The 27,163-nt window shown below is 35.7% G+C and overlaps 1 protein-coding gene across 1 annotated transcript in view; it reads right to left on the reverse strand.

The window, feature by feature from the left end:
- Positions 1-2,473: 2,473 nt before the first annotated feature.
- LOC149808437 (elongation factor 1-gamma-like) overlaps positions 2,474-27,163 on the reverse strand; it is a 51,351-nt gene continuing 26,661 nt past the window's right edge. The window contains exons 7-11 of the mRNA XM_089977185.1: positions 22,219-22,346; positions 16,819-16,898; positions 12,287-12,459; positions 7,647-7,771; positions 2,474-2,763 (exon numbers count right to left, since the gene is read on the reverse strand). Of these exons, the coding sequence (XP_089833311.1) occupies positions 2,611-2,763; positions 7,647-7,771; positions 12,287-12,459; positions 16,819-16,898; positions 22,219-22,346 (659 nt within the window). The 3' untranslated portion in view covers positions 2,474-2,610. The remainder of the gene's footprint in view (positions 2,764-7,646; positions 7,772-12,286; positions 12,460-16,818; positions 16,899-22,218; positions 22,347-27,163) is intronic.

Here is a 27,163-nt window from a genome sequence, read left to right on the forward strand (position 1 = left end):
TAGAGCTTGTTCAGCCTCTCTGTTGCTCCTCCTAATGTGAGGAGCCATAAATATTGTAGTGATAACTTTTAATCTTTTGAGACAAAGTATCCGTCTTTAGGTTTTACTTGCAAGCAACTGGAAATTTCTTAAACTACTCCTTATATATCTATCTCAAACTGACATTGATCTTTTAAGTTATCAGTTCAGTTCAAAAGACCAACAAATTGCATTAAAAGTATAAATTTGTATTGCTTCTATATTTCCTTGTAAGAAGGAAATGCTTAAAGTTTAAGCAACTGTTAACGAGAACCTTGTTTTATAGCTTGATAAAGTCAGTTACAGAAAAAATTGTGTGTCAAATATTCAAAACAATTATAAAATCGAAATAAATCTGTACCAGTTTATAATGTAAACCGACAAGCATTGGTAATTCTTCACCAAGATGAGGAAATCCCGGAGTAACCTTGTCTCGGTTGATGAGAAGAACATCACAAAATGCAATTAATATAACCCTTCAGCTAGTCGAGGTACCGTGTAAAAGATTCTATTAGCCTCACCTGAAAATGTACTTTCATATATTTCTTATAAAAGCCTCAACACAAACAAGTGACATTGTTATCAATGTTGCCTTCAAAAAAAACATTATCAACCAGGGCTATTAGGGGTGTGCACATTGCAATGGGTCTTGTACTAAAATTTGCATGGCATCGCTTTCAGATGAAGAACTTGCACTTGTAAACAAACATTTGGACAAGATGGACATTCAGGGATCCCAATTTCTTCCTAAGTCAGGAGGATGGCCCAACAGGGGCCTTAACTCCAATAAATGTTGTGGAACGCTTCAGATGAAATCCCTCAATGAAAAGGAACATTAAATATGGTTAATTCCAAAAAGATACTCTGGGGGAAACCAAAGTTTGGAAGATGGACAATCAAGGGCCACAACTCTTCTAAATGGCATTGCAGAATGCTGGAGCTCATTTGAAATCTCATCAGTATAAAACCACATGCCCAATCGGGTAAAAATCCAAGAATTCTTAAAGTCAAATGGCAGAAACCACAAGTTGACAGGACGAATAGGGGATATAACTCTGTTAATGAACCAATGATGAAATCTGAACTTCTAGGTCTCATCAATATAAATCTACATGCCAAATCTGGTTTAAATCCAACAAAGCAAGATATGCTGTGGAAACCCAAGTCAGGAGGACAAGTAATCAAGGGACATAACTTCTGAAAATAGTCGTAGAATGCTGGAAATTTAGCTCATTCAATAAATAAGATCTCACTGGATAGTTTTGTATTTTGACACCTTCCTAATTGTTAAGGTAGAAGGCATGAACCCATTATCACAAGCCTAGCATTTATAAATTCACACAGAAGCTAAATCTGTAATGTCGTTTACATCGAGTTAGGCTTGGAAATGGGTTGGCTTGTTGGTGACTGCCTGTCACAGTTGCACAAGCATTGGAGATCAATGTGTAATTGGGCTGCAAATGAGCAGCCAACTTACATATTTACATGTGTCTGCTACATAGGTAAACATCTACAAATCTAGATGGTTGAGGGGTGATGAAAAGTATGCTAATTTGTTATTGTGGGGTTTAACGCCATTTTTCAGCACATGATAGGCTATACATGGCGGCCAATATTAATGGTGGAGGAATAATCTGGGAAAACCCCCGGAAAGAACCCACGACCCACGAGAACCTACTGGCAAGCTTTCTCACATACCAACATTGGCCGAATCCGAGACTCGAACCCACACAGACAGAGGTGATATGTCAGTGATCCGTAACGGAGAGCGCTTTAGACTACTCGGGGGCCCCCGCTAATTTGTTATAGTACTAGTGAACTTTATTCATGCATAAGGCACATACCGATTCTTTTAACTGCCTTGTCATCAGAAATTATTCAAAATAGCTCTTTGCTGTCAGAAATGAATGTAAAATTTAGGGGTTGGTGGCAGTGTTGGTTCATTATAAAAGCCACCAGTTGCATCAGGCATTAACCTGATTGCCGCAGTCAAAATCTCGCACTGATGCTTTCTACAAAAATCATTAGTTTGTTTTTATTTGTATCTTCAGTGTATAAGTTTGTCTCATTTTTCTCCAATAGGTCATTTGTTGGATGAAAATTCTCCAGATAAACTGTCCAGTGAGACCTAAAGTTCTGCATGCAAAACTTGTTTGAAATCTAACAAAATCACTTGGGAACTATTGCAGAAATGGCAAGCAGATGGATGGGCAAGCAGGGGCTACAACTTTAAATGATGACAAAAACTGAACTCGGTCGAAGTTTCAATATATAAAAGCCTCACATGAAATTTGTTTGAAACTCAGCAGTTCCCAGCAAAGTCTTATTGTGGAAATGAAACTGATGACAGATGGATACAATTACTATAGGTCTCTGTGATATTCATCAAAATCATGACAGTCATGACATAATTTCAGAATCTTTTATAAAGAAATGAAAAGAAAAAGAAACGTGCTTGCATTTAAGCCGGTTTATTACAAACTGAACTTTCCAGTCACAATATGCATCATTCTGTTCTCATCATTTTATAAACCACAATTATTTTTGCAATAAATAGTTCTGTTTTTTTCCAAAGAATTAGTGTCTGCACAATCACTTGAAGATTTTTCCCTGGTTGAATTTCTTTCCTCCAAAGTTTCCTTCCCAGGCTAGGTATTCCTTTACAACTGTCTTGGTCTCCTCTACATCAGGATCCAGTTTTGTCCAGGTGTAGGATTCATAATCCACTTGCCAGTCTGTGCTTAGCTGGAACAATTAAACAGTTTATCAACAATATTTTTTTAACATGACAACCATGCTTTTACAGTCCACTACATAGAAACTTGTAGGGCATTTTGACTCTGCATACAATTCTTTAATCGATATCAATTTTATGGATATTTGGTCAAGGTTTGGGGTCTTGAACAAAAGTTACTGTGCAGAAACCATTATTTTCTTGTTAGACTTGACATTACCTTTATCTCTGACCTCTAGATTCTCTAATCTAAATAAAGTTTTTTTTCATACCATAAATGTAAGCTGTCCACCAACAGGGCTCTAAATTCACTTGTCCTGCCCCGATAAAAATAGGTTGTACTGAGAAAAGCAAATACTTGTTGATCTAAGAGCTGTGCATATGCCGACTCGCACTGTGAAAATAAATCTATGTCTGTTTGATACAAATAACTGAAGTTGGTTCAACACTGCTTTAGATTAGGCATGTGTGAATTGCTTGGGTATCCAAACACAAAATTTATACTAAAAGAGGTCCAAACATGAAATGTTACAAGTCAAGTGAGCAGGTTTAAAAACCTTATCATAAATGGTCCCTTACATAAATACACAAGACACAAGGTTTGTATTCTGGATTGAGAAATCTCCGATTAACATCAGGCCCCAATTTCTCAATGATATTTACATTTACAGTAATACTTTTAGGTAAACAAAGCATGAAGTCAAAAATCTAAAAAATTTGATACGCAACAAGAGCCAGAGAATATATTTTCAAAAAAAACAACAGATTATCATCAGTGTTGCACTTGCTCCAGATCACCAGAATTTTCAAGACAATACCTTTACTAATAGTGACTGTGCAAAGTGACAACACCAGCAGACATTTCATTAGGAATGTAAATCTTTTCACATGTCTTTGCTGATTCACCCAGTTTCACATAATGCATGCAACTGTAATTTATTCAGAAAGCACATATTGTTGAGAGAACATGTTTTTGGTCTTAATTTAAGCAGGGTCATTATACAATAACCTTCCAACACTTAAAGCCAATCAGGAATCCCGGTGAGGAGTTTAATAGGCGAATAATGTAGCTCTCTAGAAATGAGTATAACTAAGCATACGTGTTGGTGAAAATGGCACAAAACACTTGTAATTTTTCTTTCCAACGCAAGTCAGTGACATTTCTTTTGGTGTTCAAAATAGTAATTAAATATTGATAAAAAATATCTGCTGGTAACTCTGTTTTGGCATGCATGGGGCCTTGGGTGGCCGAGTGCTCAAAGGTGCACAACTTTACAGATCTTGTGTACATTTGAACTCTGTCCACACAAATTTGATCCTCAGCTTGACCAACATGGGTACACAAGAAAGCTTGCCAGTAACTTCCCGTGGGTCAATGGTTCTTCCTCCACCAAAATATACTGTCTGCCATGTACAGCCTATCATGTGCCAAAATGGGGTGTTAAACCCTTAAAAACCAAACTAAACCAAGCCAAATGCTAAACCCTATAAAACCAAACTAAACCAACTGCTAAACCCTATAAAACCAAACTGAACCAAGTAAATATGCTTAAACCCTATAAAACCAAATTAAACCAAGCCAAATGAATTGGCCTGACAATGCATCAATAAAATCTTGAAAACACATGTGACCTTGGCAGAATTTACAACCATTCGACCAGATGAAAAATAAAAAAAATGTCAACATCTTCAACTTCTCAAGTTCCCAGTGTGCAATATTTAAGATTTGTGCAAGTCGATAAATGGATGCAAAACTAATGTAGGAGACAAGTTTACTGATTTGGTTTGGTGTTGCTGGGTTAAATGCCATTATGCATCACATGATAGGTCATACATGCCAGCCAGTATACTTGGGTGGAGGAAGAAACCATGGGAAAGCTACTGGGCAAGCTTTCCAACATACCCATGTTGGTTAAGCTCAGACTTGAACTCCTATGGACAGAGGATGGATTTATTGAAGGATTTGTACAAGGTGAGTGCATCTGAGCAATTGGCAACCTGATGCCCCTGGGAAACTTTACTGTGTTGAGGAAATGATGACAGGGACAAGTATCTGTCCTACTCATTCATCATCCCAGTGAAGAAAATGCATGAAAAATCTTTCCCCAGCCCTGACGATTGTGGTCAAGTCAAGGAACCTGCTCACGAATAAACTTTATTCTTCACAACCCATATTTTTTTTAAAGGCATCATGATGACCCTGACCATTGATCTTTATACTCCAAATTCATTATAACCTTCCAGACCATAAGTGCAAGTCCTCCTCAAACAATGGTCTAGCAATGTAGTATAGGATTAAATGTATGATGCAAAAAGATTTTCTTCATTTGGTCCATGATTTTGATTCTTTGACCCCTCAAATCAATAGGCTTATTTATTAATCTAAGTGCAAGCCATCCATCAAGTTGATTCCAGGACTGTTATGTAGAACTCCAGTTACTGAGCCGATTTTTATTCTACCAGGCACTGACTTTTGGCTTTGACCTCAAAATCAATAGGTTCTTTAATGGCAAATATGCAAGTCATCTACAAACTCTGGTGAAGGTACATGGTTGAAGAAAAAAAAATTGTGTACAGAAGCAATCCCGTCCAACCTTTCAGTGACCTTGACCTTTTGAATTGTTTGCCAAGAATCAATAGGGTTATTCCGTACCCCAAGTGCAAGCTATAGACTAAGTTTGGTCATTGTTCATTATGCAGAACCTTTGTGCAGAAACTGTTCAACTTTCAATGACGACCTTTAGGACCCTCCAATTAAAGGGTCATTTCTTGTCCTATATGCAAGCAATTCACAAAGTATGGTAGCTGTAGATGATTAGGAAGTGAGGTTTTCGTGTGGAAAAGATGGACATAGCAAAATTAACTCCACCAAAAGACCGTTTTTCCAAAAATGAGGCCAATGTTTGTCCAAGTGCTGAACAGTTGGTCTAAAAAATCTGGTTTAGTATGATGCTTTCTGTAGAAAGTGCAGTGCAAAAACGCGTTTGAAGGCTACCCTATTTTCTGTTACTCCACTACACATTTGAAAGTACATCAGCATCACTGGTCCAATATTCAAAGGGTCTTTTTGTCAGAAGTCTTTCTTTATACTAAGTGTTTTTTTTTTAATAGGGAAAAAGGTTATTTAAATGTCTAGATTTCAGTAAATGTAATATTTAATGGAGAACAAGCTATCCAGTTAACAAATTTTAAAAACTTTCAAGTTAGGATTCCTTTTGTCAAATTTGGTCAAGTTCTGTTCACAAGTTGTCGAGACACTGTAAAAGGTTTGTCTACTTTATTAACACTAGCCATATCTGGTAGTTAATCAGCTTTACCTGTACACAGTTTAAATCTAGTTATACCAGCATGCTTTCTCTTCAATTTGGTAAAATACAATTAAGCAGTTTTCTGACAAGATATTTAACGGTTGATGTGACTTTAGCAATAACAGCCAAAATGTAAATCATTTGTAAAAATCTGAAAACCCTTCATGCCAGGTTGCTTTCCAACCCATTTAGTCAAATTCTACTCAGCAGTTTTCCAGACATCATTTCAAGGTTTTCTATTTCGGTAGTGGCTGCCAGATTCTGATTTAAAAATCAACCTCAATTAAACACAATTAACAAGTTCTTTATGCCACAATTTTCTTTTGATAAGAGGGTATTTAAAGATTTTTCTACTTTTAACAATGGTGACCATACTAAATGTTGAACCAGAAACAAATGTACACATTTTACAACCTTTATGCTCCCTAAATGTTTATTTGCAATTGGTCCAATTTTTAAGGGCATTCTTTACGAATTTAAAGTAGCAAATTGCGACAGACAATGCATGTCTGATGCAAGAGTATAGCATAAACTAGCTAGATTTTATGCATAAATAATTACTATCATTTACAGTGTATTATTTATACTTGAGCATAGAATCAAACATTGTACCTTGTCACAAACCGACTTATCGTGTGCTGACAAATGGCATTAAACCCCACATCAAGTGAACCATGTGCTCTTAACAAATTTAAGAACAGAGAATGACACTTGAGAATGGTTTAACTTCAGTTTTTTTTCTCACTTTATACTATTATACATGAACATGAACTTTTATTTCTTCAAATTCATAATAATATCATTAAATCATCTTCCAGTTTTTGTGAGTGTTGCTTCTATGTTCTTCATATGTTGCAGTCCAACCACTGATTTATACATTGTGACTCACCTACATCTGAATGCAATGTTTATCTCCCCTCTACAGCAAATACTTCAACTTAAAACTTGATACTGCCTCTGCCTACTCTCTATGCTCACAGATGCAAGGTACAATGGAACCGATACATACATCTGATGGCATTCTTTCACTTGTGCTAATCCATAACTTTAAGATACAATCATCAGTTTTCCTCATTTCTTGTCCTAGATAATGTTTACATTCTAAAATAATAAAACTGCTGATCTACGACGAAATAAAGCCCAAAAAATGATCAATATGCATACTGTTTATACTCACTCTGAAGCCTACTCCAGACAAGACAAACTGCAAACACTGACCCTGATCTGTCTATGCATATTTTACTGGCGGATCATGGTCAATGTTGTTTGTTTTACCGAGTACTCCCAACAAACTGAATAGATATGGGCATTGCATTTGTGGCCCTGTTTGGAGTTGGTATATGTCGCTGACCTAGTTATATGGATTACCTCTTTAGATGGATATATAATACTTTGAATTAAGTTGTGTGTACTTGTGTTGGGTGAGAAAGTGAAGATGTAAAATTTGCGAAGTGTGGCAAATTTTAAAATCAATGGGGGAGGGATATACATGGCCAATTTGACATCCAGCATACAGACTGTAGGTTTTGGTAAAAATTGAGGAATGGCATCAATAATAGTATTAAAGATTAGCAGAAAGAACCTACCAAAAAAGCAAGGTCCTTGCCTCGCCATATCCATACTCCTGATATGGTATTGTTGTTATCTTCACCAAAAATACACATGCTGCCAAAGGCACATTTTCTCATCTTGTCAATACGCTGGAACATACCTGAATGATAAAAGATTGATACAAATTATTAGCCAAAATTCCCATGTTGGATAGTATATTTGCTTGTAATTACAACATGCTTTGCTGCAAACAGCATGGACCCAGAACTGCCATCCCATAATGCATCACAAGAGTCCTGATTTGCAAGTATATCATGTAACAGCAATCTAAACCAACCGACTGACAATCTATACTCTTCTTTTGAATGACAGTGGATATGTCAATATGGCATCTTTGGTCGATAATTACAATATTTACATACAAAGTTTCAAAGCAATCCATCAAAAACTGGGCAACTAGCAGTGTTCACAATATCTGTGTGCTGAATAGTGGCCATCAGAATCCCTACAGTGGTAGAGGGATACAAAAAACTAGTACCATGAACAATAAATTATGTGCCTGCTTTGTCTTTAACAATCCCATTGGGTACTATAAAAAGCATGAGCTAAATTTATTGTGCAGAAACCATTATCATCTTGTAACAATGACTCTGGCCTTTAGACCCCAAATTTAAGATTTTCTTAATTAAAGCGAATACCATACAATGAACTTGTTCTAGAACACAAGTAACTATGTAAAACCCATTTTTCTTTGTGTATCAATGATCTTAACCATGGGCTTTTTTAAAGCAAAAATCTATAAGCTTTTTTCTCACTTTATTGCAAGCTTTTGACAAACTTTGGTGAAGTTATGTGGTCTATAACTAAAGTTGGTACCCCCCCCAATTCTTTTTGTCAGTGGCCTTGACCTTTGATCTATTGACCCTTATATTATTTTTTAAAACCTAAAATAATTACCATTCACAAACTTTGGTAATGGTGAATAGCTGCGAGGTAAAACCAATTAGATGTTTCATACTTGCTCTTAACTGTTGAAAGTTTGACACACAAAGGGGCTAGTTTCTTCTTACTCCAAATGCAAACCATCCATAAAGTTTTGTCCTGATCTGTGTAGAGCTCAATTTGCGCAAAAACCATTTTACAAAGTCAGTGATCTTGACCTCTTATATAAAAAGCGATGTACTACTTCTTTACCCCATGTGCAAACCATTCACAAAGTTTGGTCAAGGTCTAACATGTACCAATTTCACTGTATGAAAACCTTTGTCTTTTCAACCAGTGACCATTGACCATTTCCTCCATCTCCCTCCTTAAAATTGGGCTTCTTCCTTCATCCAACTGCATGCCATCCACAAGAATGGGTAAAAGTAGACGGTGTAAAACAAAAGCCATCAGGTGGAAACAATAAGGTACCAGATGGATTGACTGATGGACAGTGTCAAAAATTTATATGCTCACTGACCTGACAAAACGAGACCTTTGTAAGGGGTTGATTTTTTTCTTAAGTTAGACCAATTTTCAGTAACCTGTAACACAAAACCATGAACTGCTTGTCATTTTGGAAACAATGCATATAAAATTTCAGAAGTGTGACTTCAGACTGATGCAGCTATGGTAAACATCATTTTCAAATTAAAAGTTTGCAAAGTATGCTTAGGCCTGAAGTACCCTCCAGTAGTTTCACAAACTGCAATTCCGATGCTAAAGAGCTCATATCTTCTAGTTATCTCACAACTTGACGTAACTAGATTTTTAAAAATATATTTCATGTGGCGAAGGCAATCACCTATCCTGCTATGTGATATGCTTAAATCAACACAAGACATCCAATAAATATTCCAGCTTTCTCCTCCAAGAATCTGAGTTTTCCTTTTTTATTCTTCAGTACTGACCATTACAACCTTTTAAAAGGCTTTTTATACCTTTCGCATAGAACATGTATTATTGCTTGCTGGATGCCACAATCAGAAAGTTCTACTAACAGCTGCTGCATCATGCAGACATTTTGTATGAAAAAATATGTGCAGTTTAAAGTGTCCAAGGAACTCCTGTAAATTCAGTCTGGTTTCCTGACCAGCTCCAATGAATTCCAATATCTGAATCAAACACGGACAAGCCAGCATTTGCATTTTACTGCAATCGTTTTGCCAATTTCCACTTTTTAGTTCTGAAGTCCATATTTTAAGGGTCTTTACTGCAAGATGTATGGTAAATTGTAAGAGCTGGCAAGTCTGTGCCACACCTTTTGGTATATACAATTTTTACACACCTTATATACCTTACTTTGAGCAGTTCATTTGCAAAGACTGAATTTCAGTATTATATGTGTAAGGAGTTCCAAGCCAAAGGAAGCAGTTATCATTGGGTCTCAACAACAAAATAGTGAGGTGCACAAGGGTTTGGGTAATGTTGCCGAGGTACTATAGAAAACACTTTACAGTGCACAAACGATGAAGTACTAACATTTTGCTAGAAAAGCTCACTAACTTTAGGTTCACTACAATTTTGAAACTTGCATGCAATCGAAGTGGAAAGTCATTCTTACACGCACACATTTTCAATGACAGACTTTAACAATGAACCAGGTGCATTAATCAGAATATTCTCATAAAAGTATGGTTATAAATCAAACCCTGATATCCTGCAGGTTTCTGGGTATAATTCTTGGTTCCATCACATGTGTGAGTTGTGCCCTGGCTATCAAATATCAGTTTTCAGGTCAAAGATTATGACAATCATATAACTACCAGATGTTCAAGCCACAAATTGGAACTTGTACAACAAGAGACATGGCAATGAAAAAGTTCAAAATAGACATGGTGGACTGGCCAAACCTGTCACATGGATCATTTCAAGATTTATAGCTGGGTGACTTGTACAAAATGTATTCTCCAAGATCAAGGAATATGAAGATCATCCTGAAAGCATTTTTGATCATGATTTGCAAGGATGTTATGGTGTTACACAATATCCAAGTTTTATATGCAAGTACAGGGTTCCTGCACCAAAGTAATTTTTATTTGCTGGAGCTTTTAATGAGAAAATGACAAATTTCAAAAGTTACTTTTAAAGTCTGATATTTAGATTAAAAATGCAACACTGCAATTCAAGGCATATGTACAAATATCTCTTAGTATCAGACTCAACCATGGCTACTGATGCAACATGATGATCACTGCAAAATCGTTCATTGCAAAGATGCGGTGAAAAATAACATTTAGTCTAAAAAGTATTTTTAGTTCAGCTTTTTAATATTAGATTTCAGGAAGAAAAGTAACTTTCAAGGAGGTTTCCATGATATTTTCGCTGAATTTAAAGTTGGATTCCATAACCTTAAGAATCTGGAGGCTGTGGAAACCCTGGTAGTCAATTTTGATGGTCTGCACACAAGTCAGGGTTTTCTTTAAGCAAAAAGATTTCAAGCTCTCAAAGTTTAGGGTACAGGAACAAAATCAAAATCAGAAATTTCAATGCCAAACGTCGAGAATTCCTAATATACATATTGGTTCAAAGAGTTAATGTTGAAAGTTCCATTTCATATGTTGAGTATTTAGATTTCATCTGTTGAATTACACAGTGCTGGTTGAAAATTTGGTGCCTAATGTCTATTTTTAAAAAATACTGTATCTTCTGAATTACATGGCTGTTGTTGAAATTTTAATGTCATATGTCGAGAGTTTCAATTTAACATCTTGAATCACATTGATTGTGCTGAAAGTTCCATTTCATATGCAGAGTTTTTAGATTGTAACTGGTGAATTATACAGCGGTGGTTGGACATTTTATTGTGCTTATCAGATTTTTTAAATTATAAATATGGTAAAATGATGTGTTGATGTTAAAAGTAACATCACATAATGTCCACTTTAACAATTCAAAATAATATCGAGTATTAAGATAAATCATTCGTTTATTTAATTATGAGGCGCCATTATGTTTCATGCATTGACAGTTTGAAAGTTAACATTCACAGGTCAATAATTACTATGAGTTTCTTCGTTAGTGGTCGCTCTTGTGACTGGACCACATTATTTTTAAACAAGGAGGCTGCTTCTCGTTGCTGTGAAACTCAACCTATGAAATCTAAATACTCACCATATGAAATGGAACTTTCATCACAAACAGTTACATATGTGTGAATTAGGGATTCTCGACATATGATATTGATATTTCAACCACCGCTGTGTAATTCAAAATACACACTGTAAAATGTCAACATAGGAAATAGAACTTTAAACCACCACTGTATAATTCAACACATAAAATCTGAACTCTCGATCTAGAAAATGGAACTTTAAGGACATGTAATTTGATCATCGACGTGATATTTGATTTTTCGACATACAATATCGAAATTTCAACAGCAACTTCTTCATTGGACCAGCTTTTGTCCGCTACGGAGCCTCATACCTTTAGCTTGTATAATAACCACAAATGAAACAGGATAGAGATAACAAATTGTCCATCAAGACTTCCTCAAAAAGTATATGCAAGAATGCTTGTCAGTAACTTTCTGTGGGTCTTCTACATGATATACTAGCTGTCATGTATAGCCATACATCTGTTGAAATGGCAGTGAACCCACATAAGAACAAAGCAAATTGTCTTCTTAAATTCTTTTCTTGTATGAGAGAGAGCTACATGATGAAAATCTGCTAGCATAAATTTCACTCACCGCTCACCAGATTACATGTCATGAAGACAAGCTTAAGTTCCTGTGGATACTTGTATTCACAGAACCAGATAGAATAGTTTTCTTTGTCAAACTTTTCCCATAAATAGGGCAGAGCTTGAGTAAGTGTGTCTTTATTGGAATATTCCCTCTTGAAAGCATCCATATCAAAGGTGCTGAAAAAGAGAAACATGAAAAGTTATACCTCACAGAATGACAGATACAGACATCAAGGTAAATAATCATAAGTTATTTTATTTTAAACCTGTTAAATAACCCAGGGATGGCAGCTTTTAGACTGCCCTTTGAAGGAACTTACACTAATCCAGGAATTTGAAAAGAAACCATTTCTTCCTTTTAACTGTAGAGTGTTGAAACCATCTCCAACATAATGCAGCAAAAAAAGAAAAAGGATTTTCAAATTATCTTTTTTTGGTGCATATATTGACGTCAACTTGGCACCATCTTCATTTAGAACAAAGTAGACATTAGAAGTCTTTTGGTAAAAACCCCCATGTCATAATAATAATCTGTTCCGAAGGATTAGTGACAAGATTTTTAAGCCAGTTGCTATTGTGGCCATATTGGATATATGACTTTCACCATTTTCTTTTAGGACCAACTAGGTATCACAAGTCTATTGACAAAAACCCCATTTTGATATAGCCATCCATTTGGTAAAGAGTAGAGATAAAAATATTTTCCAAGATACGACTTTCCATTCAATAGCAGTAATAACAAGTTTTTCAACATGGCTGGTCTGTGATTAACATGGCATGCCCTCAAGCAACGCACTTCACTGCTATTGCCTAAGCACTAAATAACTTGATACCACAACATTATTTACTGCAAAAATTAAACTCAATATCCAAAGAATGGAATATTTATCTACACTGTTTACACATTTGGCAGTGTTGAATTTCGACTTGGGACTAAAAAAAAAAGATATTTCTCAGACTCAAGTACAATGTATATGAATCTAACCTTACAAACTGTCGAACCGATGAATTTATATCTTACATATGTTAGTTATTCATTATTTTTTTTAAATCCCAAATTCACACAATTAGTCACAAAATTGCATCAAACAACTAATCAATAATGACAAAGTCCATCTCTTATTTTGCTTGATACCAGTAGCCATTTTAAACATGCAAAAAAATAATATTCCGACTCTAGTGATTTAAACTCCTTATCTAATGAAACATTTGTTAACAATCTTATGTTTAATCTTTACCTTTAAACTATAAATGATTCTAAATGTAATATCTAAACTTTTAATCGAGTACTAAAAGGGATGCATCTGATCATCTAGTTGGACGATTCTAACAATGCTCAAGACAAAGCAATGAAGTGAAGCATGAAATATGGGTCATAGTGAACTATTTTTATGAGGGTGTAGTAATCAATACATTTCATGAACCTTGGATAAACAGTATGTACACAAGTTGCTTAAAAAAATGTGTTTGGTTCTAAGCCATGTCTAAAAAATTAAACACTGGAGGTGTACATATGTATATGCTATTATCTATGTTGACACTGATGCTAGTACAATTGTAGAAGTAAGCTAACCCACCCCTACCAAATAAAACAAAGCAAAAGGTATTGCACATTTACTCATTACTGAAAAAGGAACATAATGGAAGAGCAGCTAAAAGGAACCACCTTTTTGTCAGAACTTTAAATGTGACTGAATTTGTGTCAAAATTGGACATACTAGTTTAACATGGAATAAATTTCTGCACACAGGACATGTTTGGGCTAACATTATTTTGTTTTACTTTTGCCTGGCAGCAGAAAGACCATAGAATTAATTTAAAAAAAACAACTCAAGTTATGACCATTCATTCAACGGAGTAGCAGTAAGACTATCAAGATGGCCCAAGTGTTCAAGTGGCACCATTTATATTTAGGATCAACTGGACCAGGAGGTGAACAAGTTTATACAGTTTCCTTCAAGTAATAGGAGTAGTTGTGATAACAAACTTGTGTGCTAATGGATGGACACATGAAGGAAAACAAACCATGACCAGTTCTTTTGGTCATGACCAGTAGAGTTAAGAACAAGTTGCTTGATTAGGGCTGTTGAGGAATTTTAAAAATGTATGCCAGGGCCCTCATACTACTTCCGAGTTCATATGAAAATTATGCAAAACGAAAAATTACAACTTCACATTAAAAGTATCTTCCCTGGGTCCCAAGTATATTTTACTGGAAGATACCGTAAACAGAAATCTATATATCTGATCTTTAAGATGCGAACTCCTGTCTCTTACCTGGCCATAACACAATCCTTTTAAATATTTTTCCTACATAAACAGAAACACAGCTGGTAAAACATGTTAAATAAAACATACAAACTCTGCAAATCACATGACAGTTGGCATCACGATGGCTTTCAAAATGGTTAGCTCAGTATCAATACTTGTTATTACAGTGTGACCCCACTATAACACAAATTCTGATACAACATGGTCGCGGTGCAGCTCCCAAAATGCCAGAGATCACGTATGAATAATACAAGACAATTGTGGCATGCCTCCTGAAATTTTATAAGTATTTTTCTTGTACACAAAAAAGTAGTTTTTTCTTCTTAAAAGTATGAAAAATAACGTGTAAAAAGTTTATTCTGGGATCACATAGGGCTTTGCCAATGTCATAAACTTGGATTTTTTTTCTTATTGGTGGCAAAATATACCATCTGGTGATTTTTTTTATTGGCAACATTGTTGGCTGTTTCAACTTGTATATACAACCATTGGTTTGGAGTGAGAAATTCAGAGGCCACATGAAAGGAAGCTGCAAACTGGATATAAAATGCACTGAAATTTATCTATTGTTACATAAAACAATTCTTTGCCCATACTGACAAACCATCTAAGTAGTGCAGTGTTATATCATAATCCACTCATCTTGATATCTAGCATGAGTTTTGAATGTTGTGAGATAACCGCTTTTTTGTTGTTGACATTTCTGGTAATGGAGATCAACCAGACAAGGCATTATCTCATAATCATCTTTCATCGGATTTTAGGCCACTCTCTAGTAATTAACATATTTACATAGACTGACATTTGTATGTGGATGTAAAATTCCTCTTCTTTGCAATCAGAATTAAATCCTTCAGAACACTCACATTTTTGTAATAATCACTGTCATCAGACCTGAACGCGTGTGGAAGGCAGCATCACGCTGCTACCAGAAATAAAAAAAAAAACCAAAACAACAACCCATCTTAGTTATTGGTTTATTCAATAAGCAGGGAGGAACAGTAACTAGAATAGATCAAATGATGGCCAATTCCTTTAAAAAATGTACCCAGATAAAATAGTTCGCTGAAATTTCAAAGAAGACAGATTACCTTTGAAACACCAAACTGTCATGAAAATGAACTCAGCAAATGGAAAATTAAATGGGACACAATCATACAATACAATTATTTGATGTTGCCGCCACAATAAGAAATGGGCATTTGTTTAGTTCTCCAAAGCTGTCCTTTAGCGGTGACTTCAATAATGCAAGCATCCTTCATCAAAGCAAGCCGACTACAATCTTCAATAAAACAAAGAACCTTTATTCAAAGGAAGTAAGTACCAAACTTAAAAGTAATGGAATCTGATGGATTTTTGCATTTTCCAATGTGACTAGAACATGTTAACTGTGCCGTGAAAGTTTCCTTTTTGCAGGGAAAAAGTTTATGCTTACGAATGTTACCAACGGCAGCTTAAAACGCAAACTAACTTTTACGGACTTGGGACGTACTGAAAAGTAAATGTGCTTCATCATTTGTTGTGTGATTGTGCTAAGTTTATTTCCCACTGAATTCAGACCAATATGACCTGTGACAAAATAAATATTTTAAATCTCTGCATGTGCATCTTTTCGATGGACTCACTTGTATTGTGGATTCAATGTATATGATGAGATTTGCTGTTGAGTACACGGTGTTGATACTCTATTCATGCTATACATTAGAAATGTATATATGAACAGTATTCACATGTATACCAATTTGTGGTTCTCTAAACAAAGTAAACTATTATATATGCCTTTGATGTTTTCACTACAGGTGTATTTCTCATTTAATATGCATCGATTTAAGATGGTAGTTGTGCAGATGAAGCACGTAATTTACTGCCCGCATTTATTACCTACCCCCCCCCCATATTTTTGGGTATATGCATCATTTTCTTCAGCTAACTGACCTGGTTATTTATAACACGTTCAGGTTCTATGGCTCCCAACTACCGTGTTATAGCGGGGTCACACTGTACATATTGCACTACACTCATTGATATAGCACTATTTCATCTGGCAATATTCACCACCACTGGACCTACTTTTAATCTCTGTGAACAAACTCTTCCCGATTAACTTTTCCTGAAAATTCACAGCTGTACAGGCAAACGTGTCCAAGTCATGGGTAAATGTATTTTCTTTTGCATCAACTGACACAACTATGATGAACCTGTCACAGTCACAAATCGATACTCATGCCTTGTTTATCTACTTATGAAGCAAGTCTAAACATTTACCCTTTTGGTAACTGGGCAAATGGATCTTTTGACTCCTTCTCACGAGGTATACCATCATCATCCTCCTCCTCTTCTTCTTCCTTTCAAGGAAAGGAAAGAAAATAGCAATAAGAATTAATTATGATGATGTTCTTAAAATATATAATGTTCCAGATTTACAGTTACAGGTTTATGTCCAAACAGGACATTGTCAATTTTTAAATAATCTGCTTTGGCAAAAGGCTACTGTTGTTTGCTGCAATCAAGTTCATGTTTCTCCATGGTTGCACCAAAATTTATAAAAGTTTGGGCTACATGCCCTGGTTGCCTCTAGATAATGAGAGGGCCAACTAAGTAAATAGGATATGGTGGGAGATCAGGGTTAATTATGAAAAACTTGCTAGGACCAACAAATCATCATAAGAAGTATTCTGCTGGAAACTCCATACCGATACACTTTCCATTCTGGAGAAGAAACTATAAAAAGATTTTCAAGATGAATGCTATGTTGGCCATATTTCTATTTAGTAACAAATAGACATCTTAAGAAGTCTTTGGTGAAACCTCAATGTTGATATGACCAGCCATCAAGAAAAAAGAGAGAGAATATTTTCAAGATGAAAAAATTGTGACAGTCACATCTGAAGTCAAATCAGCATCATTTTCAGTTAAGACAGCTAGACATAAGGTGAAGCATATCAGTAAAAATCCCATGTTGACATGACCATTCAGCCAGAAGAAATTATGACAAGTGATTTTCAAAATGGCCACTATGGAAGGCATATAGCGACTGTCAGAATGGCTGAATTATGACTAACCAGACGTCATAAGTTGTTTAGTAAAAAATCCATCTTGATAGAACCATCCATCCATTCATGAGTCACAGCAAAAATATTTTTAAGATGGCAATATTTGGAAACCAGATCAGCAAGTTTCATTTAGAACCAAACAACATAGCATCACAAGTGAAAACACCATGGCATCAAGACTTTCTATCGTGTGTGAGAAGCAATAAAAAGGTTTTCAAGATGGCCACTGTGACGGTCATAAGAGACATCAGATCAGGTCCAACCATAACAAGTCCATTAGGAAAACACCATGTACATCTGGTTATCCATCCAGGAGGTGTAGTGATAATTAGATAGCCACTGTGGCTGCTACATGTTTCAAGGATTCAGTTTATTTCGGTCCAACCAGACATCACAAGGTCTTCCTGTGATATACTGGTCACCAGATCATTCCCGGTTTTTATTATGACCAACTAAACATCCCAAGAAGTCTTTTAGTGAAAACACTTAATATGACCATCCATTCAGGGGTAACGACAATATTTTCAAGATGGACACCCCAGTAACCATACTGGACATCAGATTGACCTCAACTTCATTTATGAACTAGAAATTATAGGAATATAGGAAGTCTTTTAGCGAAAACCCCATGTTGATATAACCATTCATTTAGGTAGTGACAAGATTTTCAAGATGGCTGCCATAGACTGACACCCTTTATATTTATGACTAACAAAACATCACAAGAATATTTTTGGTGTTAAGCAAATGTCAATTCTCCTTTCCATTAAGAGCAACAATAACAAGATGACCGCTGTCAAAACCTTATTGGATATCAGATTGCCCCAATTTTCATGTATAACCAATTAGACATCACAAGTCTTTTAGCAAAGCCCCTTTGTTGATATGACCATCCATTCAGGATAAGTAGCAATAACAATATTTTCAACATGGTCACTGTGGCTGCCATAATGGTGTCTAAGTAGCATGAGTTTCATTTAGGACTAACTAGACCATGGGATGAACATGAATGCGATTCCCCCAGTAGTTCAGGAGAAGTAGCAATGAAAACTAACAGGTGCATGGATGATGGACAACAGATGATCCCCTAAGCTCTTCTGGTCTATGACATGTAGAGTTAAAAATAAATCACTAGGCTGCCACATATAGAGACCACACCACTAATTCATTTCCCAAAGAACTTGATAATACATTAAAAAATTAAAACAAAGTTCCTCATTAATTGGCATAAAAAACCAGCACACTCATTATATATCTTGAGAAAATGTGTTTTTTTTTCTAGCCTTCAAAAACAGGTGTTTGGCAGCATGTTTTTGAATGTATACAGGGCAACTCTGGCCTGTACCAATAACAGCCTTTGACCAATAGTCCATTAAATATTTTCTCATTAGAAAATTAAAGACAGGATATCAAAATAAAAGTAAATATTTTGTTGTCAACCATAGTACACTGATTGAAGATTATGAAATGTATAATGAAAAAAATTAAAACCAATTACCAACCAATGGGTGCAGCTCAAAATATTACTTTTATTTTACTTTATCTTCACCACATTAGACTGGTCTTTGGCTGTAATATAAATAGTGGTTTGATACCTGTATGTAACATGTAGATATTGATCACCACCACAACTACCTCTAAGCTATGAAAAAGAATTGCAAGTATGACTTGTTTCATCAGTCACAAGGCTCCATAAATCTGTCCCACACACCTCAACCCGAATACAGAATGATAAAGAAAATCTTTAAAGCACAAATGGGACAAACTAACTTTCAGGAACAAATATGACTACTTAATGGATAGGTATATTATTTATAGGACATTTCTTCAGTTTCAATAAAACAATGATGCAGACATGACCCTTCCCACAGCAAAGGTTGGTGAACCACTTTATCTATCATAGTATTCTTCCTAGTCAGTGAAATTCTTAAAAGTTTAAAATCGAAGTAGAATAATGCAAACTGTCGATTAAATTCAGCGTGACGATTTCAAACAGTTTCTTTTGCCAGTTATACACCTCATAAAAATGAAAGACAATATTTCGTCACAAGACCTGTAATGAAAATTGGAAAGTGAATCGGTCTGGACCATCATTCATCAAACTTGCTCAGTGAACTCAAAATGGCTTGTATAAAAGTGCTGAAAAACATTTGTATTTTTCTGTTGTTCATGCTGAACACTTTCAGTATTATCTCCCTCAAAAAAATAAAGTGCATTGGTCTGTTTCTCCATTATGTCAATAGTAGGTCTTGGGCAGGTGACATATATAGGTAGGAAAGTAATCAAAACTTAACATTCAATAATTACTTCACTGACTGGTATCCAATTTTTCCAAACTGAGCCAGCATAAAATTTCAAGTATAACATGAAAAGCTGCATGCAGTGCAAGTAGCATATTTCAGAATTTTGCAAGAATCGTGCATCCTTGATCCAATCCTGTTCTAACTGAACTTTGTTGATCAGTTAACACATTTGAATCTGTGCTCAAAAGGGGATGCCAATTCTAGACAATTTCATTTCTTCTTTTCAAATGGCAAAAGTTGAAATTCTCCGATATTCTTGACCAACAAGACTTTCATATTAGCTAATGTGGCAAACACTGGATGCCAGATTAGCATCCTTTTCATTTAGGCCAAACAATACATATTTGTTAACTGTGGCAGTCATATTTGAAATCAGATCAGCACCAACCAGACATCAGTTAGCCTTCTGCTGAAAAACCCACGTCAATGTCTTTCCATTTAACGATAGCAAGATTTTTAAGAAGGCCCCTGTAGTGGTCATATTGTACATCAGATCAGTAAAAATATGTTATTAAGACCAGCGCAACAAAGCAAGCATGTTCCAGTGAAAACCTCAGGCTGATACGACTTTCCATTCAGGAGTAGCATTAACAAGATAGCTACTGTTCTGACCATATTTGATAACAGATTGCAAACTAGACATCATAAGAAGTATATTAGTGAAAACTTCATGCTCATTCATATTAACATTCATTCAGGTTGGGTAGCAATAAACATATTCCATGCTGGTTCATATGGTGGACCATACTGGATGTCTAGCCATCACCAATTTTTATCTAGGACCAACAAGACATTTGATGCCAATCCTGCAGTAGTTATGGAGTAATGACAAATATGCTACTGGACAGACATATCACAAACTATTTTGCTGTTTTATGACCAGCCGAGTTGATAAATGAATGTTGTTCTTTTTGTCTAATTTTTATTTCATCCCAACCATTCCTTGTCTGATGCAACAGTAAACATAATGAAAACAATACAGTACCAGCTCTCATTCAGACAGAAGATACATTCAAGCAAAGATTGTCAGAAATCAGGGTTCGTTGAATATCATCACTACAAGAACTGGTATGTATAGGTAGGTAGTTACTTGGGGTGAGGTGATGACACTGGATGTCTGATTGGCAACCTTGTCACTTAGTATCAAGATGTCACAAGTCTTCTGATGAAAAACTACAATGTTCACATGACATTCCATCTAGGAGGTAAGATTTTCAAGGTGACTGCTGTTCTGGCCATATTGGATTTCAGATCAGCCAAAGAAACATCGTCAGAAGTCTTTTAGTGAAAACCTTATGCTGATGTGATCATCCACTCAAGTGGATCAGCATTAACAAGATTTGAAGATAGATCCTGCAGCAGTCATTTGGCTGGCTGGGATTTTCATCGAGAACCAAATGGACATCATGAGAAATCATCTTGTGAAAACACAAGACTGATTTGACTTTCCACTCTTTAGCCCCAAGATATTGAAAAAATGACTTCAATTGTCAGATTGGCACTCTTCATTTAGGACCAACTAGACATAAGTCTTTTAGTGAAAACCCAATGCTCAGATAAGCATCCATTCAGGCATGATAGCAATAAAATGTTTTCAAGACAGATACTATAGTGGCCATACTGGAAGTCTAAGCAACCCCATATTTTTTGTATCTAGGACCAACAAGTTGTTGTTAAAGAGTTTGTCAAGTTTAATGGCCATCCTGCAAATACTTACTGAATACTGATAACATGCTATTGGGCAGACAGACCACAGACCAGCCTACAAGTTCTTCGGTTCTATAGCCTGTAGAACTAAAAATTGAAGCCCCCCACCCACCATTCCATGATTAATTCTAGTAAGCATAGTGAAAGCAACACAGTACCAGCTCTCATTCAGACAGAAGATGCATTCAAACAAAACTGTCAGAAATCAGGGTTCGTTGAATATCATCACTACAAGAACTGGTATGCTGTTGCCATATTGGCCCTATTGGTCAGACTGACATAATTATCCTCTAGGATCAACGTACATCATATGAACTCCTTTAGCGTAAACACCTTCTTGACCATTTATTGTGGAGTAGTAGGACCATTTTCATTTTGGACCAACCTGACCCTAGGATGGATGTGCTAAGTTTCATGGCAATCCTAAAGGTCATATATGTGTAGTGATAATGGATGGACAGAACAAACACTCGTTAACTCTTCCAATTTACTACCAGTAGAGCTAACAATTACAATCCCCATAACGATTTGCATATAATAACAAGTACAAAATGTTATGTTGTAACACTATTAACAAAAAGGTAATTTCAAGCAGCTGCTACCTTTGGCTTTTCCTTCTTTTTCTTCTCTTGTTTTGGTTCTTGTTTTTGCTGCTGTACGGAGCCTTTGTCCTTTTTCTCCTTTTCTTTCTTTCCACCACTTCCTCCATGAAGCTCAGCATACTTCTTGGCTGCAAAGAAACAAAATACTTTAGTCTCTGACACAAGGTCATCTTATGTTAGTGTTCTATCCAGGAAAATAGTTCACATGGACTAATGGCCACATACCAAACTGAAACCGAGGAATAATGTACACAAAAACTGACGCAAATAGTGACATGTGAGGCTGCCACATTAATTTTTCAAATTTAAATCAACAGTTGGCTATTTTACTTTGTCCTTTAAAGCTTTTACTTGTAAACAAGACCATATTTAAATTCAGTCCAAGTCTCCATTGTTATTCATGTCACCTGTGTAGACTCATGACCAAAACAAAATTGGACATAGACTGATCACCTTCTTCACAGCTAAATGCAAGGGCAGATGGCTAAGCATTGTCCACTGGTACATAGCTGCCAACCCTCACAAATTTGGTGTGAATTTCACGACTTTTTCAGCGATTCACGGATTCACGCCGTAAGCCAAAATTTCACGAATTTTCCAATCCTCAATTATTTTAAATCTTTAATAAAATAACAGATTTCCCGTTAAGCGCTAGTCATGATATTTGCAGTTGCCGAAACAGTCCGGTACTGCTGATCACGATTTTAGTAGATCTACAGCCAATTAGTACAGTTCGTCCGGTAGCAAGCATTTTAGTCTTTTTTAGTCTATATGTATAAGAGTAGTTTTACAAATGCCTTTGAAAGAAACTGGGGCCTAACAGAAAATTTGCTCAGCACATGCGTCAAAACACTGATTTGAGTTACCGTTCAGCATCACATGTAAGATCTTGAAAATGTCTTCACCACCAAGGAAAAAGAAATGTATTACTCAAAAAGTGATGTTTAATTTGGAATATATCAAAAATTGGCTGTGCATTCTGCCATTAAACATTGATATTCAATCATGCTTTTTGCACTCAGTGTGCCATCGCTGAGACAATGTGAGGTAGCTAGATGTGAGGAAGAATGTCGGTTGCAAAAAACACACAGAAGTTTGGGAAAATTAAGAATTCGCAGATTTCAGCTCTGGAATATTTTAAACCATTGGCGGAAGACCTGCAAGCAACCAACACTAAAGCATTATTTGCGAGTTTTCTTGTCGAACACAATCTACCTTTTAACCTTTATCAGCTGGAGACCATGCTAAACATTTGTTCTGACAAATCATCAAACGTTCCCGGACTCGAAAATCGCTTCCAAATTTTCCTGTGGAAAAACCAAAAATGCTGCACCTCCTGTGCATTCCTCACAGCAACAGTGACAGCGAAAGATTATTTTCTTTAGTGAGGAAAAATAAGACAGACTTTAGGGCTTCCGTAGCTGCAGAAAATTTTTCAGCAACTTTAGTCCCCAATATCAACCAGCAGGCAAGAAATCGGAACTGTTAGAAAACAAATTTACGATCAAGCAGTTGAGGAAGTTCAAGTCTGCCACAGTATCATGTCTTGATAAATAAATATTTCTGCATATATGTAGTCTTTTATTTTTATTTTTCGAACTTGATATAGTGTAGTATTGACGGTCAGTGTGGATGGAGTGGTCAGAGTGGATGGAGTTATTTTCATGGTATTTTTCACAAATTCATGTCCAAATTCACAACCTTTTATCCCTATTTTCACTAATTGTGAGCCTGGAAGGTTGGCAGCTATGCTGGTACAATGCTTTCCAATATTTAAAATGTTCTGAATTTGTTAAGTGGCTATATTGGTAGGCGATTTTGGCAAACCTGAAAACTCGACACCAGCATGATGTTACATTCTGTCAGCTTCTGCTGCTCTTAGTTTTTGTGTCTGAAGAAGTTATGTAAAGGTTTTTCACGTTTTAGTAACAATGGCCATATTGAATAAATGACCAGAATCGGAAAGTCTGAAAGGTTTTATGCCAGAATTGTTTGTCCAATTTGGTTAAACCATGTTAAGCACTTTTTAGAAATAAGTACGTTTTTTTACAAACATGATCACATGTGTAGAACTGAAAAGCCAGCATAACAAGATGCTTTTTGGCAAATTGGTCAATTCTGTTTAACAGTTCCCGATTTTTAAAAAAATATTTTCCTATTTGCACTGTCTTCATATTTGTTAGTGGACATTCACACTAAAATAGGTCAAACTGTCCAGTGACAAAGAGCAGCTTCTAGAGGTCTCAACTAGAAGCTTCACTAGAAAAAGTTGCAGTCTGCTCCCAAAAAATGTCGAATTTTGCATATTAGAAGAACCACTGGTTGCCATAAAGATTAATTTTCTACAATCTTCACACCACTGCCAAATAGCTCTTGTTTGTCCATCAGCATAGCTGCCAACCTCCAAATAAAAAAATACTCACTTCTTGTAACAAAAATACTGATTTTCAGGAACAAATACCGATTTTTAAAATTTTAATGCACATGTAATTATTTACAACATATACAACCATCAGTAAAGTAGGACAGTGCTTTACATAATTATTTAATGTCAAATATGCATATGTGGTACCATATTCCATTTGGATGCCCATTCAGAAGGTGCAAGAGTGTAACACACTCAGACACATACTTTTTATAGAAGCCTTTTCCACACCTTATCTTGTTCCAATTATTATCAATCTGAATGTATCAACCTTTGCTGATGATTTCTATTCTTCTTATTTAACTGTTTTTGTTCTAGCATACGAGTAATCCTTTGCGATTTTACTGTCTGGAAAACGTGTGCGAAATAAATCGCCAGCAAGACTAGTAACTGAATGAGGAAGGTTAATTTCCAAAAGAAATTTAATAAACTGAATTTCGATCAAATTACATCAAGTTTCTCTCTGGTATTTATATACGTCGCAAGTTCAGGCTGAGTTGTGTATGATGAAGCAGCAAGTTGATGTTTATTAGCTTTTTCGTGCTCTTTATTTCATAGGCGCCCAATAGCGAAATCACGTTACACAACTTGCAAAACGTAGTTTTCTCCTTTATTAGATGGTTTCACAAATCTAAACAAGACAGCACAATTGTCCTTCTGGTTCTTTTTTTTTTTGGTCTTTCCTGGAGATAATTCTCAATATTCTGCTTTCCTATTCAACATGATTAGAAGCTGAATATTACGAAAAATGAGATACAGTGACAGCGGTAACTGTTTGCGAAATCCAATATGGCGGACAAAGACAGGCATTGTAGCCTCAATTTCGAATGAACTAATCATATCGTAGAACTGTATTCCTATGTACATGCGATACATTTCTATAAGAATGGAACCGACAACCTGTTCAAAAGTGAAAATTGCAGGGAATTTTTTCAATATTTTTTTAAAGACAGAAAACGTATTTTTTGCCAAAAAAACGTGCATTCGTATTCAGGTCCAAAATACGGGACAAATACAGAAAAAACGGGACACTTGGCAGCTATGTCAGAGTGATAAATTTATTCAATCCAAAGAGATCCTTATTCCAAACACTAAGCCAGGCATCATGCACTTTCTTACACTGGCTTCTATCCTGTCTGAACTATCAGTGCAAGCAACTTAGCACTCTGAATCTCATTACAATTTTCATCAATTTGTCATTTAACCCCAAATACTTATCCAAATGTGCAAATGGCATTTTATCAAAGTCTCGACAAGTCTTATTTCGAGGTCATCTGCACTATTTATTTGGTTGCATTGAACTACGAGTGCTGCTGTAGAAGTTCACTGCTATGCCTGGCTGCTGTTGATCACTACTGCGGTTGATGATATCGTTTAGTTGATGATTTGAGGATATCGGTCAATTGTTTCTAGTAATTTTTCTTGTAACTGACTGTTTTATACAATGAAACCATACATATAAAAAAGCTAAAACTACATTTTGTCTGTGTGACTCTTTTACTCAACTGGCTTTCACAAGATTGATTAGAACTCTATGAATTTAGCATAGAACACACTATCTGTAACACTTTGTCATTATTTTATACAGCTACATGTCAGATCTGTACAAATATTCAGGCCTGCCAACCCAAACAAGATTGTCTCAGGAAGGCAGCTGGGTTTTTTCCTGTAAGTTTGACCAGTTTTCAGTAAGGTGTAACAAATTCTCAAATAGTGCTATTGTCAAGATGGAAATGTGTATAAAAAAAGTTTGGTATTCCAAACTAATGCATTGATGGTAAACATTATGTTCACAAGTCTGTAAAGTACACATACACCTTAAGTTCCATGCCCTATACAGCACATTGGCTCATTGCTATTTCTCAGCTTGACTTGATTCTTGGAAGAAAAAATTGCTCCATTTCAAATGACGGCATTTATTTCCTACTCCATGCAACATATTCAAATCAACACATGATGTCCCTTAAACGTAACTGTGTCCCTTCCTGCTTTCATTTAGAAGAATCTGAATATTTCTTTTTATTCTTCTGTACCAATTATTAAAACTTTTATTTAAAAGGATTATTTTTTCCTTTCATCTTTAACATGGATTGATAGCTGGATGCCATTAAAAAAAATTTATATAATCAACAATTTGATCATGCAGACGCTTCACATGGAAAAACGTGCATTTTAAAGCATCTATAAGTTAGTCTGGTTATCTAATTCCACTTTAGTGGTCCCCCCCCAATCAAACATGGAAGAGCTAATTATCATAATTTTACCCCAAAAATCATAATTCCGTAGTTTTACCTTTTATTAAGTCCGTATTTTAAAGGTCATATTCCTAACACTTGCATCAAAATGATATGGGCTAGCAGGTCTGCATATTTACAACTGTTTAATTGGTCATTATGTTCTACTATTTCTTAATCTGCTGTTGGTAATATTTGTAAAAACAGGTTTGTTTTACACAGACAAACATCACACCGCTTGCACAAGATAGATACCTCATGCTGCATCTTCTTTTTTTTCTTTTTC

Source organism: Sinohyriopsis cumingii, chromosome 1 (assembly GCF_028554795.1).
Source record: "Sinohyriopsis cumingii isolate HCF-2022 chromosome 1, ASM2855479v2, whole genome shotgun sequence".
In the NCBI taxonomy this organism is placed as follows: Eukaryota; Metazoa; Mollusca; class Bivalvia; order Unionida; family Unionidae; genus Sinohyriopsis; species Sinohyriopsis cumingii.